Source organism: Aspergillus niger (genome assembly GCF_000002855.4).
Source record: "Aspergillus niger supercontig An11".
NCBI lineage: Eukaryota > Fungi > Ascomycota > Eurotiomycetes > Eurotiales > Aspergillaceae > Aspergillus > Aspergillus niger.
The window spans coordinates 171,177-192,264 of NT_166526.1; the positions used below are offsets into that span (position 1 = coordinate 171,177).

Consider the following 21,088-nt stretch of genomic DNA (forward strand, 5'->3'; position numbering starts at 1 on the left):
TTCGGGATTTGATAGTTGAGCGTCGTATAAATTGGTCGTAATTTCATGCCTGACATGGGATCTCTTAGTCGACAGTATCTACAAACCATTGACAGGACAATTGTGAGTATAAATTGCTGCTATTGAAGTCTCAGTTAGGTAATGGAGATTGGGTCATGCCTTATCTTGCGCGCGGAAAAAGCTACGCAACATTTATATGGGTCTGATTGAATTCGCTTAGCAGCTGCAGCGATTGGAACCGATCTTCAAACAGAGCCGGGCAAGGTGATACCAGAAAGAGTCAAGATGAGCATGGAGATCCCCGCATATCCGCACTGGGGGATTTCCGAGCGGGGAGCTATATCCTTAAAACCGGGCTGCCATCAAGTCAAATCAATGCCATTCCCTCTCCATAACTACCTCTTTTCTTTCTCGTCGTCTACATATCACACCATGTCAGACATAATCCAGGTTACTACACACCTCGGTGAGATTCGCGGAAAAACCACGAATGGTGTTACCCAGTTCTTGGGAATCAAGTACGCCACCTTGAAGAATAGACTCGCAGATGCCGAACTAGTTGAAAGGCGCGACGGAGGCGTTCTCGATGCATTAAAAGACGGGTAAGGCATCCAATTGCGAACATTAGCAGATTCTCTTCTTCGAATATGATTATACACTAAACGAGAGTCCCTGAAGGCCAACTGCGATATCACCTCTAGGTGGTTGTGACTTAGAACTTAGCGCGATTCAACACACCCTGCCCAAGAAGGAACTCACCCAGTCAGACGTGGACTGTCTCAACCTGAATATTGCTGCTCCTGCAGGCACTCCTGCCCATTCAAAACTTCCCGTGTTTGTCTTCATCCATGGAGGTGGCCTCATGATAGGGGCCAATTCCTGGCCCCAATTTGACTATGAGCGTTTCGTAAAGTTGTCTATAGACAATGAGCTCCCTATTGTCGCGGTCTCCATAAAGTAAGTGGGCAAAGTGTCGCCATGCATGATGCACAGGTTATCTGACTTTGTCCAAGCTATCGTTTAGGACCATATGGATTCTTGACCTCCGATGAACTGCGCAAAGCTGGGTATAAAGCCAACAATGGACTTCGAGATCAGAGGGTGGCTTTGGAATGGGTACGCAGGCACATTGTGGACTTCGGAGGAGATTCCGAAAACATCACTGTCGCTGGAATGAGTGCTGGAGCAGGTAAGTTTTCTCTCGTTTCTCCTCAAGAAGGAAGGAAAATTGAAACGTATAGCCTCTGTCACATTTCATCTCGACTCCGAAACACCGCTGTTCAAACGCGCTATTCTGATGAGTGGCTCTCGATTCTTTGTCCAGGCTCTGCCATACGACGCGCACGAGGAAAACTATCGACAGGCAATCTCGGCACTTGGACTGGAAAATGCTACGTCAGACGAGAAAATCAAGGCCCTTTTGGAAACACCCGGCCAAGATTTGCTCGCTAAGCTTCCTCCATCTGTTTTGACTGCGCCCGCAGTTGATGGAGACATGGTTCCGTCTACCGTAACATATGCACAGGTAGCCGACCGGACAAGCAATATCCCCAAGGGGAAGCAGTGGTGTCGCGATTTACTGATTGGTGATGCCCAGTATGATGTAAGTGGTTGGAGAAAACGACTATCAAGATAGTTCGAGCTCACAATTCGTTTCTTAGAGCAACATTCTTGCTATCCTGATGCCACATTTGAAGAACGAATGTGCAGGGCGTCTTGCGAAGGCAGTTCACTCCGTCTTTCCGACCAAGCAAGAACTAGCAACACGGATATTGGCAGGATACGGTTTGACTGCCGAAACTGCGGATGATGAGGCTTTCCCCGCGGTTCTCAATTATCTTAATGATATCTTCATACTGGCGCCAACGCTGACATACACGAGTGGGTGGGAAGGGCACACAAACGTCTACTACTTCAACGAGGAAAATCCTTGGGAAGGACCTTGGCAGGGCAAGGCTGGCCACATATTAGATGTCGCGTATCTGTTCCAGAATTTCCGGGATTACTTGACTCCCGCTCAGCAGGAACTAGCAGCTGCATTCGCCATTGACTTCTTTAAGTTCTGCCATGGCATTAAACCATGGCCTACTGTGGTGGATGCCGACATCGAGAATGGATTTACGGCACGAGTCTACGGACCCTCCTCGGAGGGAGAGACAGTTGCACAAGTGGCCCAAGCCTATGGTGGCCACTCTCGGCGAAGGTCGGTTTTATTCGATCTTTCCGACGAAGCATCCTTGGATGAACTGGCAAGGGTCGCTACTGTATTTATGACTAGTTAACACCCCAAGATTTGAATTTAAAAGGTGTATAGTTTGCAAAAGAAAGAGCAGGGTTGCAGCTTCCCTCATCAGAGCAGAAGAATGTCATACTTTTCACTCAATACTTCTTTTCTCAGAGAATCAAATCTTTCACCTTTTCTTCTCTACACAGACCTAGTCACTCTACTCATCCCTATTCTCACATTCTTATAAATCCTATAATGCAGCAGAGAAGACTACTCCTTCCTGGAGAACCTGTACCTTACGACCCTTCACGCCCATGGTTTCCACAATATGGCGCCGGCAATGGAGAAGGGTAGGTAACTTCCCCATGAAACGCACAGTATGATGACCGTCGAAGGACTCCCTACTTCCGTGGCAACATTATAGCATTACATTCCGTCGATTACTTCCAAGCCCAGCCAACGCTATTAATATGCCGAATCGTGGACGTGCATGAACCCTTTTGGAAAGTGTGTGCGGTGACCGTCCAAGTCGAGGGTCCTCTGGGCACTCTAGGCGGAACACTGCACATCAGAATGTTCGACAGACGCTTTACAAAAGGCATGCGATTGAGGCACGGCTGCCCGAACTGGTGCTATGCTATTGAATCGGGATACCGGCAACATGGACCATTGCCAGTCACGCCGTATGGGCAGCCACCAGAAGACCCAAATGTTCGTAGCCTGAATCAAAGAGAAGATGATACCCAAAAGGCCATGACTCATTCCTACCGGACGGAATTGCAAGCTTACGATACCCTGAGTGACCTTCAGGCGGGACATATCCCTAAACTGCTTGGTACTGCCACGATGGCATGGCAAGTAATGAATGAGATGGGAAGAACTATTATTGGATCATGCCCTGGATTGATCCTCGTTCCTCTTGATGGAATGCCCCTCCTCAAAATGAACTACATCCTAAAGCGCACGTGGCAGTTTATATTCTGGGATCTTGTCAACATTAGACAGATTTTGCAGAGTCGGGGATTGTATACAATTGATACGACCCCGAGGAACATTATCATTGTTCCATGCCATCCCTGGGGCCTCTTCAAAGTGGTACTGCACAGCCTGCAATTGAACGACGGGCCTGGTGAGACTGGAGCGTCGACCACTAATACTGGTTGAAAGGTTGTCGCGCTGGTCCAAGCTGATGAAAGAAATGAAACTATGCTGAAGGAATCTTCACGAGATGACTATTATTAGTAGATATTGGGGGTGTTCAAAGTTACGGACCTTGGGGGCTTTTGGAGTTTTAATTGCCAATTGGTGCCTTCAGTACTTAACTAATGTACTAGCTCATGATCAATCTGGATTGTTGTTATTCGGTTTCACAGGTCCTAGGGGAAAAAAGAAAGGGAAACTTTATAAATTTGACAAGGGATTCAAATAACTGTCTTCAATAACACCTAGATTCACACCATCACAACTAGTAACACACAACTACTTCCCACCACGACTCCTACCAACACCGCCCCTCCCCTATCCCACAAACAACCTAAGAAACAGTTGCGTTGACCGTAGTATTGAGGAATCCAGAACCCAGCTTCGCCTCCGCAGCCTTAATCAGCGCTTCGACAGCATCACCAAAATTCGAAAACATCTGGCCCACCACCGACTCACCACAAGTACTCTCCTTGGTAGTCGAGCTCGACTCACTAGCAGTAGTATCGCGCTTTTTGAAGCTAATCCCAGGGGTAATCTCCACACAATTATACTGTGACTCAGCAGCACGCAACTGGCAGATCTCATCCGTCTTACAGTCACCCGTACACTCAGAGACATCCCAGCCTCGGCTCTTGCGGGCATAATAATCCTGGAAGACGGAGTCATCGTTTTCAAACAAAACAGTGACATTGTGCCAGAAAGCAGGGGTCAATTCAGCGGCGCTGTCAGTAACGGGCGGGTCAAGCAGCGATCCGTATGTCTCCTTAGCGGAGTAGTATTTCTGCCAGCTTGGCTTTGTCTGATAGGTAGAGCTGGACATGTTGGTGATGTACTCGGTGAAATCGAGGACTCCGAAAGTGACGGGGTCGACGGAGTAGACGCGGAACGCAGGGTTACCAGAGGTCGGGGTCATGGCGGGCATGATGTAGGACATCATTGATGCGGTGTCTGCGGACTGGTCGGTGTAGTTGGAGTAGGCGAGTTCAAACTCGTCTTTGTGAGTGTGGCCGTAGAAGACGGCGGCGATGGTGGCGTCGTAGCGCTGGATGATCTGGTTGAAGTAGTTAGAGGCGTCGTGGAAGGTGTCGCTGGATCCCATGGGCATGTGGCCCATTAACCAGACGCGTTCGCCGGCAGACTCGGCTGCGAAGAGCTCGTCCACGAGCCAGGCGAGCTGGCCGCTAGGGTCCTTTTCCATGGTGTTCTCGTAGAGCCAGAAATTCTCTTTGTAGTAGAAGTTGGTGTTGAAGGAGATAAGGCGCAGGTTTCCGCCGGAGTATTTGACTGAATAGGCGCCGTAGTCGTCTGCCGTGCTGGCGGCGGTGGATCCGATCCATTGGCTCCAGTCAGAGGAGAGGGTGTCGTAGGCCCACTGGCTGGAGATGGTGGTGTCGATATCAGCTGGCGGGAAGGAGTTCACTGGGGCGCAATCGTGGTTACCGGTGACACCGTAGACAAGGTCGAAGTAGTCGGCCATCCGGGAGTTGTAGGCGTCGTTCAGGTCGTTGGTCACTTCGGTTTCGTTGACCAACCAGACGGCACCTTCAACGATATCGCCTGTGAATATGACGAACGAGGCGTTGGGGACGAGCTCCTGGATAGCCGAGTACATGCTTTCTTCCAGTGTGAGGGGCGCATCGCAGTTGTGGTTGCCATACTCTCCTGCCGGATAGTCCGTCACACCTGGGTCATCCGAGGAAGTATAGGGACGGCAGCAGATGGGCTTGGTGCAATTGTAGCTGGAAAAATGGTCAGCTACTGTCCGCTGGTATCTGGGTGAAGATCGCATACTTAGCGCCAGTCTCGTACGAAAGATCGACGTGGATGTCACTGATGTGGACAATCTGCAGAGGAGTCTCTCCGCTCGGTGCCGGACGCGAGGCATTCGCCGGTTTGGCAGATGGAAAATCCACGGTATATTCGGCCACTGCTGGATAATCGCACAGGCCGAAAATGGTGGTACAAAAGAGAACCGCCGTCTTCGAAGGAACATCCATGTAGCGCAAGTCGTGGGCCAAGATTGGACCTTCACGGGCAATTGCACCCTCACAGACGTCGTCGTCATCAACCTGGGAAAACTTTCAGCCTGGTCAACAGAGCTATGAACTCAAAAGCATACCCCAGCCAGAATGCAAACTTCCGTGATCACATCCACAAAGTCATCGTTACCCAAGTGTGCAAGAGCCTGTAAAACAACAAGCAGAGCCTATGGAGATGTATGAAGGGTGAGCATCGAGCGCTACTACCAAAGTGTCAAGTGGAGAGACAGACCTCACATGCCGCACAGGTGGCAGCATCTTCGATATCAGTCAAAATCTCACTGACTGTCGACCTTTTGGCGATCCCACTCCCGGTAGAGGCGAGAGCAACACCGGAAAGGGCCCCAAAACACAATAACTTGGAGATCCTCATTTAGCCTAATATCGAGATTAGTGCAACAGACGGAGTTGCTGTTCAGTAGCCCAAAAGCCAAGGGTTTGTTGCCCGCTTTATATAGGTCGGACGATCACATCCTCATGATGGTTGTGTCTCTGCCAGTACCCCTGATCACCTGTTCAAACGCACATAGTATAGATCATCCATATGACACTAGAGGGAAGCCGGACGAAAATCGTTCCGCCTTTCTGCACGTTCTTCCGAGCTCCGCAATGATTGAATGGTGGGTAAATAGTCGGTGGAGATAGGGCAGCGTGGACTCCATGACAGCGAGGGCATGCCGAGGCCCTCGTGCTAGCGATTGGCGGGCAGGCTTGTGGCAGACCTGAGCAGAAATTAAAATCAATTTAGTTCTGCAGGGGCAACGGATGAAAGCCGGATTGTCACGGAATTGGTTGCACGCTAATGAGGATAGTGATAAGGGATCTGGTGACTGTCTCGGCGACGCCTTCCCGTCCTGGTTTGGCATCGGACGCTATCTTCTGCCATCTCCTGCAAGACAATATACCCCAATTCTTCTACATCAAGCCCGTGGTCTGAGCAGAGACACAGGCATGCTTTTGCCAGTCTACCCTGACTAGCAAATGTGAAAAGCCGACGGGATCCAGTAACTGCTGGATTCATCGAGTGACACATTGCCCAATCACCACTTAGCCAAAGAACACGTTCAATATGTAAGAAGCCACCCTCATTTATATGATAGCGCGAGCGAGATGCTGTGTCAGCCTTTCTGTAGACTTGAGCTGGCAAGCACATTAAGCCTTTCGTTGACCCCAAATCTTTCGTGGAGTAGTGATGTCACTAGTGAGAAGGGAGAGATGAGCTTGGAGTATAACATCGTAAGCATCATAGGTGAGATGCATTTGTTCCTGAATTCTTCTGACAGCAAGATCAGACCATACTATCCAGCGCTTCGGTATAGTGTGAACCAAGCCACCAGCATCGAATTGCGGTCACAGTTAAGGTAACCTGTGGGATGCAACAGTACTGTAGGAACGCGATCAAAAAGTCAGCGAGAATATACTTCAATGAGAAATGTACGCTGGGAATCATAGTGTTCAATACTGGCCAGATCATGTGAAGTTGTCGCGCTCGTTGAGCTTTCGCAATTGCTGCATTGAGCCGTCTTTGATACTAGCACCCAGTCTTCTCAGACAATATTAATGACAGCAACGGCTGTCTATTGCTGGACGTGTAATTCAAGTACGTATCTCATAGCATTGCTCAGAGGAAGGAAGAAAGGAGTCAGTGCATGGGAGATGCTGACACGATGCAACGACGCTTTTCCCTCTTAGTTTGCACCCTATGCTGGACGTGCTTCATGAGAAATAATATGTGCTCTTTGGAAATTCATCTGGTGATATATACTTTACATTGTTCAACCGATTATTAGTGGGACAAGTTATTGAAGTACATGTTGTCCAGTTTAATAATATTGTGATAAATATATCCCATCCTTCCGAGAGCCCCACCACAGTATATACTAGTGTTCATGACCTTATTTGACCATAGCGACACAACGGCTAAATGATCAAATGCGCTTAATGTGCACTCAAGTCGAACACTATTGGACCGGCTCACATTCAGATTATATGCCAGGAGATATCGCATATCATGGATCCGTCAGAGCCTGGAACCTCCGTAGGAGATATTGTTGTTCATCTTCAGTCATGTGGGCTCGCTCTGTCATAGCGTACCCATCTCTGAGGCGGGCAAGAAGGATCGCTTTTCCTGTCTTAGACCTGACGGCTGCTTCGATCGTTTTCGCTATTCCTTGAAAAGGGTAGGCGACAAGCCCAATTCCAGCTATACATGGATACCAGTTAGCGATCGTACTCTATAATGCGGGCATCTTGCTCGGGAAATATTGTACTTACCCGACGGAACTTTAGTCGCAAGTCCAATGGTTCCTTTTGCAAATCCTTTGACGGCCCCCAGCGCCCCCTCTTCCCTCGCGCCTTTGATAGGCTGAGTGAATAACCCCTTGAACCCATCTGTCATGCCATCGACAAAGTTCTTGCCGCCCATAGTAGCACCAGACTTCCAATCACGAACCGTGCCATACTGCTTCGGTTCCTCTCCATAGAGTCGAGGAACCTGTCGAAAACCCTCAGCAGCAGCGTAGGGAATGTCTACCACCACGCCTTTAAAGTATGCTCCTGTGAACTTGCCAAAACCCTTCAAAGAAGCTCCAACCATATTCCCCGCCGTTGATAACGCGTTATTGTTGGGCCCACTGTTGATTGAAGTCTCCGTATCTATCCGGTCAGAGGGCCGCCTACTTGTCTCGGGAAAATCTGCGAGGGATCTAGAAGACGATGATGTTGTGGTTGTAGAAAGTGCAGATGCAGTTCGTGATATTGGTGGCTTTGGAGAACGGCTGGATGTGTATTCCTTGTATGGGTTGTATAGCATCTCTCCGGTCGATTTGAGCATTGCAGATCCTGTACTTGTGGAGGCAGATATAATGCCAGTCACAGGGTCCCAACGACGGTTTTCGATATGTATCGGATTGATGGTATTGCTAGCATGAACCTCGAGTCAGCACACCTGGAACTTCTTAAGCTTGAGAAAAAGTGGCAAACGATACTCACCACCGAAGCTCCTTTGCGTTAAGCTTTCCGTTGTCAATCAATAACTGAACAGCAACTTTCGAAAGCTTTAAGCTCTTCTTAGACCGCTTGTGAATCCACATAGCAGGTTGATTAGGTATCAAGGAGCAACGCATCCTGTCCAGTGGGAGATGACGATGGAAGGATCGAACAGCTGCTGCTACTCCTGACTCGTGTTGCATCTTTAAAGCAATGCCTCGAGCGGATTCTGCTGTGGTCGGCCTCAGCGAGAAAGCGATAGCTTCAGCCAGATTCTCTGCGTTGAGCGAAGCATACGGGATTGGCCTAGGCCCAGCACCAGATCTTGCTACCATACTGCCCCAGAATGGTTGACTGCGATAGGTTAGCATTGGAATTGCCAGGTAGTAGTATCTTTTCCTATTTAGTACTTACTCCCCAAAGAAGGGCACAATAGTAGTCGGTCGACCGTTAGCAAGACCACACGCGGTTGTCCCAGCACCTCCATGATGCACCACGGCAGCAACGTGCCTGAAAAGCCATTCATGAGGGCAATCATCAATGTAATAGGTATTGGAACTGGGCACACCACCTAGCTTGCTCCAGCCTCGTGATATAATGGCACGTACACCAGTTTTCGCGATCGCTTCTAAGATAATTTCTGTCAACTTCTGGGGGTCATCGATCACGATGCTGCCGAAGCCTATATATATGGGAGTCGTTCCCGACTCTAGAAATTCCTTCAGTTCGAGTGGCGGTTCGTAGGATGGTGGATCCCTGAAAAAGAAACCACAGACATCTAGTCAATTAGTTTTCGACTGTGTCCAGTAGCAACATTCATCCAGGGAGTGCCTACCAATATTAGCTGGCCAGTCCCGCGGCCTCGGGATCAAGGCAGGTGACCAGCAATAAGTAAAAGGAATCTTTAACGTTTCAGCCAGCCTGGGGCCTTCCGCGGTGGGAACCGGTTCCAAATCGATGGATGCCCGCCATCGATTGACCACATCTCCAAGCCTATGCGATTACGTTAGCCATGAGTTCTCACCGGTCAAGTGACTGCACGCACCCTTGCCATGTAAGCCACTCGACAACACCATAAGAAACCCAGTTTGCTACATTTGGGTTCATTTCAGAAGAGCTCAGGTTAGCAAGCGGGTGGGGGAAGGCCTTGGTACTAGTCCAAGGCATGGTGAACATGAGGTGGACTGGGATACTCAAAGCCTGCGCACAATGAACATGGGCAAAGCTAGGTGGATTTGCAATGATGGCATCTGCGGTAAATGGGATCTTCGTAACAGGGTCGTCTTCGATGCAAGACTTCCAGCAGCCATGAAGCATCTCATTCACCATTGCCCTCTTCTTTTGAACTTCCCCGGCGCGCAGGCTGCTGATTTGAGGTATTAACCCGGGGTTCTTGACCATAAATGCCATCAGCTCTGCGGGATCACCTCCTATTGGATAGAACTCAAGACCACCTTGAGTGACAAAATCAGAAAAAACATCATGTGTGGCTATTCGGACCCGATGACCGAATTTTTGTAGCTCGGTCCCCAGGGCGATAAATGGTTGCACATCACCTCTGCTGCCCACAATTTGTATCACAATGTTCAGTTGAATGTCACATTGCAGCAGCTCGTCTTTTATTAGCTGATCCTCAGAGTAATTTGGAGGTGGATTTTGCAGATCTTCTTGCTGTAGCTCAATGATCGAGGCTAATGTTCTTGCCAGGCTTGAATCTAAATCGACATTGACGCGGCCATTGGCTTTGTTGATGATTAGCCCTTCTTCAAACTGTTATGCCCATAATCGTGGAAAGGATCCGCTCACCCTGTACATCGGCCGATTCGACCACAGGTCCACTATCATTGTATGGTGAATACGGCGGCGGTGCCTGGTCATATGATGACGAACCAGGGTCGCTATATCCCAGCCGTGGATCTTTTTCCATATCTCAGCGCCACACCCAGAAGGCTAGAGCAAGTCCCGATTAGAAGGAAGCAGACTATGAAGAGAAGCTCCATACCATGCTCCCGGGGGTCAGATATATATGGTGATGGGGGACAGGCAATAAACTTTGTGCAACCCCTGGTTGGGAATCCATGCTGTACTTCGTATTCGCTTTCCTTACGGGAAGTGGACTAGTGTGACACTAGATGGTCCAAAACTTTGAACTACAGGCAAAATTTATCAACTTGGCGTGATAGTTTAACTGCGCTGAAATCTTTTTTAAGAATAGCTATGGCGGTGATTGGCACTAGTAAAGAATAGAATTGGGATCTACTGTACATGAGGCATAGCAATATAGTAAGGGCTGAGCAACCTATACTAGCAGCGGTAATAAGTGGGTATAGCCTTCTTTTTCCCTTCTAGAACAGGGAACACGGCCTTTGTTCGGAGTTATGCTAGATAGGGTCAGGAAAAAGAGACCCATCCCACAAATTGACACGAGGAATAATCCGCGCCGCTGCAATAAAATTGGTGTATTGAATGCATCTCATGCAGAGAACGAAGAAACAACCACCATAAGGAAGCAACCGCGGGATGATGCCGGGATGGCACGTGCAAATTCCGTGGCAATTGCCTGATATGGTTAGCGGCGGATGTCGGGGAACGGACTGGAGAACGCGGGTTGAACTGATGACGGTCCAAGATAGACCGACTTTAAATCGAACTACTGTGTATCTTACTGCCTCTCCATCCCCAATACACCTCGTTGCATGAGGGACTCGCTGTCCAACTCACTCCGGGGAAATGATTTCGGATATGCCACCAGCTCCTCTTGGCATGCTCGCTCTCTCCCAGTGATACCGGATCACCCCGTTTACGATCGCCCCCTCTCCGTCTCCTCGCATTTGCGCGACACCCTTGTACCCACCATCCCACGGATGCTTACTTTTGAGAGATTCGCTTTCCGGCTCAACCCAGATCGCTCAGGCATCGCTCCTGTTCCCTGAGCATCAGCCATGTCCATACTGCCCTCGGCCGCTTCCGCCGCAACTGCTTCATTAACTGCTGCGCAGTCCCTGAACACCACTTCATCGATCGCCGCTCATTCCTCATTGTCCTCGTCGTCGCGCGAACTACTGTCGCTTCCATTTCGTGGGCTCTACCAGGCAGAGGCTTTTACATTCTCTACCGTGCCTAAGCAGATCGCTAAGCTAGTTGGGCTGCAAGATATGGCGACACGATTTTGGGGGGCAGCTCCTGGGACGGGGCTGGAGCCTGAAGCAGTACTGGCAACGCAGACAGCGGCTGAGGCTGTCAGAGACGGCGTTGTTGATGCTGCTGCTCAGGCTGACTCCAGTCTCCATTTCTCCGACATCCTCCAGGCAGTCATGAAATTTAGTGGTTTCTTCTCGTATCTGACAAGCCGTTGGTCGTTAACCTGCTTTACCGTGGTAAATACCCACTGGCCCCGGCTAGTCGTTGTTGTGAAAATGGTCAGGCTAACCTATCAAGGCTCTCATATTGAACAGGATTACCATATATGCTTCCACTAGAAGACACCTTAATCTGGATTGGACTAGGCGATTGGCTCTGCGGATTGTTCCCATTGTCCTCTTTATAACTCAAATCTACGCCCTTCTTCGGTCTATCCGTTGTCAAACATCCCCGGAATACTCTACGATACGCTATGGTACGCCAGGGAAGCGCTTGCTATTCGACCATTCTGGAGGCGGTGGCTTTTTGCATTCCCTAAGCTCCACCCTTTTGCCTTGGGAAACAGACGAGCAGTCTTGCAGTGCGGTGCATATGGGTCGTCCTGTAAATGCCTCGGACATATCATATGGCTCTTTCCGACTACTCTGGCCGGTTTTCATACGCCTCTGCCTCAGTCACTTTGTCGAGACCGTGTCTTGCGCTTTGCAGGGACGAGCAGTCGTCACAGAAGCTGGCATGTCTATTTTCGAACACTCGCTTGCATTTGCAGAGGCGGAATCTGTGATCAGCCAAACCCTTGGTCTTGGTATATTTGGGTTGTCCAAGCAAAGCAGTTCTAAAGATATCGCTGGGGAGGGCGGGCAATCTACCCTGCATATCCTGACTCGAGCTCAAGCTCTAGAGCGAATGAATGTCACCCCCGAGTTATTGCTGATCGCGATGATATCGTGTTGCAACAGTCTGACCTCAAACGTTCTAGATGTCATTGGCAGACAAAGTCGTTACCGCTTGGTGAATACCGCTTTCTGGGGCCTTTGCTTCATGTCGGCTATGGCATGGGGCTTGTTCGGTAGTTCGGCAGTTGGAAGCGACAATGTCGTTCTGAAATTTCCGACTGTCTGCATTGTAGGGTTCGTTCCGCACCTTCTAATCCTGCTAGGAATTATCGCCTGCGTCTTTATATACGCGTTTGCCCTGATTATCACAGCATTTTCGCTACCTACGCAGACTTCGGGTCCTTTGTCACTTCGAGAAAGATTCTCTCTAGCACATGAGAATATGCAGGGCGCCAGCCAGATTCAGAATATTCGTCTTAACTGGCACGAGGATTTCTACAGCACGCTGCTGAGGATCGGTTACACGGCTTTAACGGCTGCTAGCGAGGCCGTCTTTCTGAATGAAGGAAGACGGGTTTCCGCGCGCAGGATGACTTGGCTAGAACAGGACAGGCTGGCCGAAATAGAGTCTCATCGCAAGCAGTCATCTTGGAACCTTCGCAGTGACCCTTCCGGGGATATGTGCTCTGAGAATGGGGAGTTAGACTTCGATATTCCCGAGTCAACCGTGGAATGGGAGAGCGGATACTCGCGCGAAAAGAAGATCGAGAAGCCCAAGCCAGGCTCCAGGCCTGTTCGTCCGCAGAATGATGCAGGCGGTGTGGGTACCTTCAGGGGCGTGGTTCGATGTTACCATGGGTTCGCCTTCTTCCGCGGCATCTTCTATCTCGTCCTGAAGTGGATTTCTTACGGTTTGGACAAGCTTCTTTCCCGGATGGGCATAACTGCCCGCCCACAGTGGTTGAAATCCGCGGTAGGGTCACCAAAGGACTCGCAGAAGAAGAGAAAGGGCAACCGCATGGATACTCTAGACTTTTGGATTTTGACAGATGATGGAGTTTTAGAGCTGCCTGACGATCATGAATTCGATGTAGAAAGAGAGATGCGGAAAAGAGAAAGGAATCAGGCCGCTGGCTGGGAGGAATCCGATGAACGCCGGCTTGATGAGAAACTCTACGGTTGGTGGAAAGTGGGAGGCTCCTGGGGCAATCAGGACCAGACCTCTGACTATACACCGTCTGTTGGTGATTGGGAAGACACCACGAGCGTCATATCGATGTCGACAACGGCCGACTCCGAGTGGGAAGGGTACGAATCCGACGGCCGTCGCACTCCCACTCAAGAAGACCCCTTTCCAGGTCGTTTCTCCCGAGAAAGTACTCCGGCTCATGAACCGCTCGTGGATATCGGCGCCTTGGCACGACTGCTGGATCCTCGCGATCAAGAAAGCAGGCACGAAGCGCGCATATTGTCTGCTCACCTGGCTGCCGGCCGTGAGGGTCGGATAATGACCCGTCGGCAGTTCCAGAAGCACGTTGAACGCGACCGAGCCCAAATTTTGCTAAGCTCACGATTGGCACGGCCTTCCACATATGAATCTACTAACGGCAAGCGCAAGCCTACCTCCGAGGAAGAAGCTGAGCTTCTCGAAAACCTCATCCTTTCGCGAAGAGCCGAGATGTCATCCGCTCGAAGCACAGACGAGCAGACGTGGGAATCGGGCGCCTCGGGTCTTGGTCCTAGCGGGCCGCCATGCGTCATTTGCCAGACCAACCCACGGTCCATCATCACCTGGCCATGTCGGTGTCTCTGTATTTGCGAAGATTGCCGTGTCAGTCTTGCGATGAATAACTTTGGAAATTGTGTGACATGCCGCCAGGACGTTGCAGGCTATGTCCGGCTATGGGTCCCATAAGTCTCATTTACATCTTCTCTTGTTTCTCTTTTCAGCATCTTCCTCATGCTTGACATAACGAGGTCTTCATTTAGCAACATTAGCGTAATCTGAATGCAAAGCGATAGATAGAGTGGAACATGTACATTTTAGCATCTAGGATAAATAATATATTGCAGCGCGGATATAGTAGCAATCTCCATCAACACACTACCTGTACCATTCCTGAGCGGTCAACTCATCACAAACTACTAGAGACAACATTAATAAACCAAAAACATATATCATCATATAATCATTCAGTATAGCCAACTTAGATCAACCCCACTCATCAACACCTCTCCCCTAAAAACCCAATCAAGCCGGAACGAAGAAACCAGCACATCTACGTACTCTTTCTACATTAACACAACTGTGAACCCACTCACCCAACAACGAAACAGCAAGCGAATGCCCACTCACATTCAATACCAGTCTCACACTCTAACACACAAAGATGCTGGCTCAGCTTGAAAACTCGCATTCACTGGCCCTCGTCCTGCCCAGATCCATACATACATCGACCGCGTAATGTATACTTGCTCACAACAACACATCTTCCATTACGGACTCTTCGTTCTCTCGGCGTTATCACACCATACGCGTTCTCACAACAGAAGTTCAAAGATACGATTTTCGCTATCGACAGAACAGAACGACTAATCATCTCGAATCCAGTAAGTGATGACAGCAGTCATTCCGGGAGTTCCTTCTCGCTCAGTGAAGAGGAGAAAAAAAAACATAGAAAACTGACCATGTACCACAAGCAAAATCCACAGGCAAGATCGCTGCCGCTGGGAGCTGGGATACAATAGTAAGAGAGACATCAAAGAAAAAGGAAGAGGATAATCAGAAACCTGACGAGAGAATCGCAGCAACCATGGCTTCGTCGTCTGATCATCCTCATGACAGAGAAAATAATGACAACCATAACAAGCCCAATAGACCGGCCCTGAAGATCGACACAACCATCATCGCACCTACTACTACCGCCCGCGCCAGCGCCGGTACTGAGGTCCCGTCTCCAGAGTCGTCGTCTCCTCCGCAAAGTGCCGTCAGCTCGATGTCGACTGCATCGTCCATTCTTTCCAACTCGTCGAGAGAATTCATCCTGCAGCTCGCTCATCCCAATGCTACTGATGGTGAACCTGACGACGGTATCGTCCTTCTGATGTGGCCTGTCCCTGTCTCGACTGCGGCTCCTGTGTCGTCTCCGGTTTCCCCGGCTTTGCCGGTCAATCAGGCTGCTCCCGCTCAGGATCAGGATCATGTCCAGGGGCTGGGTGACCAGAGTGCCCAGGTGACTGGGTACGATCAGACAACTATGGAGGATCTCGCAACAGCTATGGCTGAGACTGAGATCTCCTCTGTGTCGGGCACCGATTGTGACGAGGGTAATGTCGACCATGTGGATCAGAGTACGTTTCCTAGAAGTAGTGGGCGTTCAGTTAGTGATAAACCATGATGCTAATGGGGTAATGAAGCACTCACGAACAGCGAAAGCAACAACAACGACATCGACCAGGATATAGCAGCTAATGACCCCTGCGACCCTGGATACGACGCCGACACTTCAACTAGCCTGGACGACGACTGTGACTATGAGGCCATCCAAGCCTTCTGGGAGAACGTTGTCTGCGACGGCCATGACGATGCTGTCGAACAGGAGGAGGGTCATGGGCATTCAACTTCGTCGTTCGTTCAGGAGTGACTGACTGAAGGTCTCGCCCTGTCAGTCAGCTACCACCTCCCCAGTCCCGATTGGGGAGAGTGGTAGCTGACTGACAGCGAGTTTCGCGTCTCGTGAAAAGTTGTCTCTTGTCTGGCGTTGAAGTTTTCTTTCCTGTTGGGTCTTGAGCGTGGAGTAAAGGGAGTTAAGGATCGAAAGAAAGAAGGAGTCTCAGAGGTCTGCTATATTCTTATGGAGTTGATGGAGTTGTGTTGTTTAGCAGGTCTCGGTTGGTTGGGAGAGAAAGAAGAAAGGATGACAGGAGCTCGGGGGGATCTGCTCGTTTATGTATGCTCGGGTTGGAGCTACTGTATGGTCGTTTACCGTCGTTTACGAGTTTCATGCAGTTAATGTTGTCATCTTTGGAGGTTTCTTCTCGTATTGAGTGTTGCCGGGCTCATTTACGTGTGAGTACTTGGTGCAGTCGGTGTGCATTCAATTGGATGTGGTTCGTAGTTGTGTTCCGGACCTGGCTGGGTCAGAGTGATAGCCTGCACGTTCCATTGCACTGCTAACTTTGCTGGCTTAGGAAGTACGAATTAAGAAAAAGGGATACTGGATTATGCATTATAAGCAATAACGTTTAGGGTCAATTGAGAGCTTTTTCTTGCACAGGAAATCAGTGATATTAAAACCATGTAGAGGCATGGACGGAGTTCAGTAGTAGTCCACATGGCCGTGTACCCAGTAGAATCAAAATAAGAATAACAGCCGAAAAGTACCCAAAAGAGATCACCGGTAGCGAACATAGCAGAAGGAGAGACATGCTATACACTTCTCATACTCCTCAGAAGGTTCCAATAGTCTGCCTTGCTACACCGTAGGTTTGTCTATAGCACGCACACTGCAGCTGCAGCAATGACTATAGCCCCAGCTACACCCGCCTTGACAGTAGATGCAGAGCCAGTTGAAAGAGGAGAGGATGGAGATGGCGTGGACGATCCATGACCGGACTGACTGTGTGAGCCTGGAGTTGAAGGAGCGTGGGAGCTAGATGCCGAAGCTGAAGTAGATGCGGACGAGGAATGCGACACCTTAGACGATGATGCGGCACCAGAGGAGGATACCGTCGGGAGGGTCGCTGATGCAGCGCTGGAGGAGACAGCGCCGGAATCCGTGGTGGAGGTCCTAGGCATGGACAAGGTCGTAGTCTCAAGACCACCGCCCACCGGTGGGATAGAGATGGGATGGCCCGCGATGGAACATTGTCGGACAACTTCACTAGATACGGCTGGCGAATTATTAGTCCCGTCCAGTCCGTAGGGAATGGGTTGGCTTATACCAGACTGGTCGGCAACGTTGCATGATCTTTGGACGCAGGGAGATATGGTGGTAGGCAGATCAGGCTTCTGGCAATGGCAAGCAAAGTCTGTCAACTGTGAACATCCATCACGCTCGAATGCACTGATGAAGCAGTTTATCTAAGAGACAAGTTGTAATGTCAGTCAGGTTAATCCCATCAGCTGGACGTTAAAGCTTACAGAGCATGAAGGGATATTTGGGAGCTGTGCAGTAGCAAGGGTGCTAGCGAGCAGAACAAAAAGTGCGTTAAATAGCTGCATTGTTGAGGAACTTGGCTTTCTATTATTTGAAGTTGTAGATTGCGTTGAGAAGAACTTAAGCGTAGCCTGAGGAGCGACGAACGATAGTTGCCAGACAAGTGGTCAGAGAAGACTTATGAGCGGAGGGCCTTACTTCTTATAAGCTTGTGCCACCGTTTCACGGAACATTGAAGCCGGTATCACATGCATATAATGTTCCCATTGAGGCATATCGGATTGCCCCGTTTTCATTTCAGAATTATGGACATGGGGTGGGCGATGCACAACCCATGTAGGAACCTCCGGCCGTTTGGAGTGATCGGGCAAAGACCATCTTCCAATGCGCACGTCCAATCAACCATATGTCTTACAAGTTTGATCCATCCCTTTCTTGAACTATGCGCTGGGTTGTTCATGAAAGGACGTGTATATAGACGGAGATCATTGCCGAATGAGCAAAATGCGACGTAGGACGGGTAAGATTGCACGTAGTTCGTGGCGACACGCAGATTTCTGTCCATAGCGGGTGACAGTCGGTGTCATACTATGTTGGGACCATCCAAATCAAATTCTGTTGTAATCTCAATGGTGTCTGTTGTCAGGGTACGACCAAAAAAAGGGGGAGAAGACTTGACTAATCGCAAAATTCAGCGACAGATGTCAGCTATGGAGCTTGGAGACGAACTGCAGAATCATGCAGTCATTTGGTGCAATGCGAATGCATCAAAGGCAATCCCTAGCAGCCTTGAGGTCCAGTTATAGCGCCCCCTCCTTCTCTGAGCGTAGATCGGCTAATGCAGGAGCTTCTTGGACATGTCGAGGGGAGCTTGCAGTGAACGTCCCGTAGGACAGTGATATGAAAACCAAGGGTTTGGTAGCACTGAAAGGGGCTTTTTTGTCTGACCAACCGAGTAAAAAGAGCTCAAGCGCAACGTCTTCGGAGCCTAGACATCTTCGGGTCCTTTACGCGGAAGCATCCACCCTCTTTGTGAGATACTGTGCGACCAGCCACTCCTGTCGTGTGCTCAGCGTGGTCAGGTTCAACTTCACAGCTGCTGCGGATCAAAGGTTGCTCGAGTGGCGTTTAGGAGTCACTAAAAATATACTTCGCCCAGCCTGTAGTCCAACGGCTTGCGTATGTACCTTGATTATATTACCTCCGTGTTTGTGCGTAGTTTGAGTGGCTACTTGTGTTCCACAGTGTCTGCAGATCAAGAGAGTTGACTGGGAGAAGACGGAGGTTGGCAATCAAAGTAGTGTAGGTCATTCAACAATAGTAATCCAAAGGGTATGCGCAGAGTTCTCCCAAACGCCCGTCCAACAAACACCCATACTCCCAAATCTATCCCCCGTTGTTCCATGGGACAGAAATATATAATTGCAGGGTCCCACCAAGCCGATGCTCAAGACATCAACTCGTCAATATACGCTCTCTGTTTAGTGGTATCGTCCGGTTTCAACAACACGGCCAACACCTCAATGGGAGGATTGAGGCCCAGCATATGCGCACGTCTCCACCGCTTCAGTCGAGCAATTCCAATGCAAGGCTACACCAATATAAGGTCAGCTCAAAAGAACATGAGGTATATGAATAGAGTCAGACCTACCCCGTACTGGCTTGAGAGGTCGAAGTTGCGCAGAATCTTCTCTCGTAGCTCGAGGCCCTCCTGGTGAACTAGTGGAGATGATCAGCGTACTTGTCACAGGAGATGCCTGACTGGGGCGTGTCACTCACCTCTGGGCCCTTGTCTCTTTGCTTCTTCCTTCTTCCAGTACTGCTGCAGCTGCCTTTCGGTAATCTTTTCCGCCTTAGCATCCTCTTCTGATCGTGGTTGTTGAATCTCTGTCTGAGCCTGCTTCCTTACGGCAAGCTCTGCCACATGGGGTTGCGAAGGCTCCGTGGGAGTAACAGAGGCCTGTTCTGCTTCGGACACATCTTCAACGGATGGTGTACTCGATCGAGTAGTATCAATCAGGTCGAGATCTTTGGCTTTCTGAGAGCGTGTAGATGGCGCTGCTGATGGCTTCGTGACTCTGGACTTGGAGCCGAACGATAAGGTCGCCTGGTTTGAACGGGTGGCGGCAGTATTGCCACCGCGGCGACGAGAGGGAGGCATTTTGTGACTTTGATGAAATAGCGTCCGCTATCAGAGGGTATGTAGATGATGTGCAGCAGTTTAATGAGAAGAGTCCAGGCTGAAGGAAAATCCAGGACTACGTCTGGGCCAGGCCTGGTTGAGAGTGTGGGGGAGACGATGTCATCATGCTTGTTGCACATGGCAACCGCCGCTACCGGATTTACTTCCACCAACCCCAATCCAGTACTATCACCCCTGGAACACCAGCCCAAGTTCGTCTTTCATGCCTGCTTAAAGGTATGCTGGAGTAATATTTAACTTATTATATACTTGACTGGATATAGAACCATCCAGCTAGTCAGCCTGTCTGCATGTTCCTCACGTGGCCAATCAGCAGGCTTACATTGCGGGGTAGATAGTGGTACCTGAAGTCCGTGGACGAAGTAGCCTCCCGGCCTGCAGCTGACCAAGGGCCTTGGTCGGATTCTGAGGGAGTATCCACTTCGGTGGTTCGATGAGAATATCTTGTAGAAGATCACATTTAAAGGTGAAACTGCGCGTGCCACTATGATGCAGTAATCTGTCGTTTATCTACCATTCTAGTACATCGATAAACTACTGATTTTACCTGCTTTGTTTTGGCTGCTGATAATATCAACAACATGCCTTCGTCACTATTCAACATGGTCTATAGAAATTCCGTGGCTGTGATTGATAATCCCTAATGGAGAGTCTACTTAAAAGTAGGTACCTGCTTATCGCCAGTATGGGTCAGTCACATGGCATCATTGATAAGAGCAGACCTGCAGGGCGGGAGGCACACGATTGACCGCTTTTTGCAGGGGAGCTCCAAGTGGAATCCATCCAAGTATGGATCAGCGCATGGGCAGCGACCCAGCTCTATATAACAGAGAATGCATGAGACTTGAGATTTGATCTAATCGAGTCTACTGTGAGCAGATTGATAAGAGCTCATATGGAACACATTCGGGAGCGGCTAGCTAGGAATGTACTATCCAGGGTGCGTTTGCTGTACAGAAGGATGATTAATCGTCCAGGCGGCAACCAAGGCTGTATGCAATCGATTTGCCGCCCAGAATGGCTTCGTCGTTTCACGCTGCATAATCATCATCCAAGCCCCAATTGTTGATAAATGAATGACGATCAATAAATTAAAATGTTCTGCCTAGTGGAGAGCCCAATCATTAGTGGAATGACTCTAAAAGAAGTTGATATGTGTCATCAGCTGTCTCCGAGGACAGAATGCACTGCAGGTAGTGATACTAAGATGGTATGACAAGGGGCATGAATTGGTGATGAGTTAGTGGGGAGTTAGTAAGTTCCTTGTATACTCCGTACTGAGCAAAAGGATC

General features: G+C 49.6%; 7 protein-coding genes across 7 annotated transcripts; 3 read left to right on the plus strand and 4 right to left on the minus strand.

The window, feature by feature from the left end:
* Positions 1-285: 285 nt before the first annotated feature.
* On the plus strand, positions 286-3,391 carry An11g00660 (uncharacterized protein; the record flags this gene model as incomplete). The annotated part of the gene is made up of 7 exons (XM_059750016.1): positions 286-602; positions 724-957; positions 1,014-1,189; positions 1,242-1,603; positions 1,662-2,264; positions 2,315-2,577; positions 2,623-3,391. 7 exons carry the CDS (start codon positions 286-288, stop codon positions 3,389-3,391), a joined length of 2,724 nt encoding a protein of 907 aa, XP_059605448.1.
* A 370-nt stretch (positions 3,392-3,761) lies between these two features.
* An11g00670 (uncharacterized protein) lies at positions 3,762-5,842 on the minus strand (the record flags this gene model as incomplete). The annotated part of the gene is made up of 4 exons (XM_001394034.1): positions 3,762-5,169; positions 5,222-5,499; positions 5,550-5,615; positions 5,702-5,842. 4 exons carry the CDS (start codon positions 5,840-5,842, stop codon positions 3,762-3,764), a joined length of 1,893 nt encoding a protein of 630 aa, XP_001394071.1.
* A 1,636-nt stretch (positions 5,843-7,478) lies between these two features.
* An11g00680 (uncharacterized protein) lies at positions 7,479-10,384 on the minus strand (the record flags this gene model as incomplete). Its single annotated transcript, XM_059750017.1, has 7 exons — positions 7,479-7,672; positions 7,744-8,390; positions 8,461-8,811; positions 8,872-9,235; positions 9,293-9,450; positions 9,503-10,199; positions 10,264-10,384. The coding sequence occupies 7 exons, from the start codon at positions 10,382-10,384 to the stop codon at positions 7,479-7,481; spliced, it is 2,532 nt and encodes an 843-aa protein (XP_059605449.1).
* A 1,015-nt stretch (positions 10,385-11,399) lies between these two features.
* Positions 11,400-14,349, plus strand: An11g00690 (uncharacterized protein; the record flags this gene model as incomplete). Its single annotated transcript, XM_001394036.3, has 2 exons — positions 11,400-11,834; positions 11,896-14,349. 2 exons carry the CDS (start codon positions 11,400-11,402, stop codon positions 14,347-14,349), a joined length of 2,889 nt encoding a protein of 962 aa, XP_001394073.1.
* An 898-nt stretch (positions 14,350-15,247) lies between these two features.
* An11g00700 (uncharacterized protein) lies at positions 15,248-16,078 on the plus strand (the record flags this gene model as incomplete). The annotated part of the gene is made up of 2 exons (XM_059750018.1): positions 15,248-15,785; positions 15,852-16,078. 2 exons carry the CDS (start codon positions 15,248-15,250, stop codon positions 16,076-16,078), a joined length of 765 nt encoding a protein of 254 aa, XP_059605450.1.
* Positions 16,079-16,926: 848 nt separating this feature from the next.
* An11g00710 (uncharacterized protein) lies at positions 16,927-17,658 on the minus strand (the record flags this gene model as incomplete). The annotated part of the gene is made up of 3 exons (XM_001394038.1): positions 16,927-17,327; positions 17,379-17,517; positions 17,578-17,658. The coding sequence occupies 3 exons, from the start codon at positions 17,656-17,658 to the stop codon at positions 16,927-16,929; spliced, it is 621 nt and encodes a 206-aa protein (XP_001394075.1).
* Positions 17,659-19,040: 1,382 nt separating this feature from the next.
* An11g00720 (uncharacterized protein) lies at positions 19,041-19,754 on the minus strand (the record flags this gene model as incomplete). The annotated part of the gene is made up of 3 exons (XM_001394039.1): positions 19,041-19,184; positions 19,245-19,312; positions 19,373-19,754. 3 exons carry the CDS (start codon positions 19,752-19,754, stop codon positions 19,041-19,043), a joined length of 594 nt encoding a protein of 197 aa, XP_001394076.1.
* Positions 19,755-21,088: the final 1,334 nt, after the last annotated feature.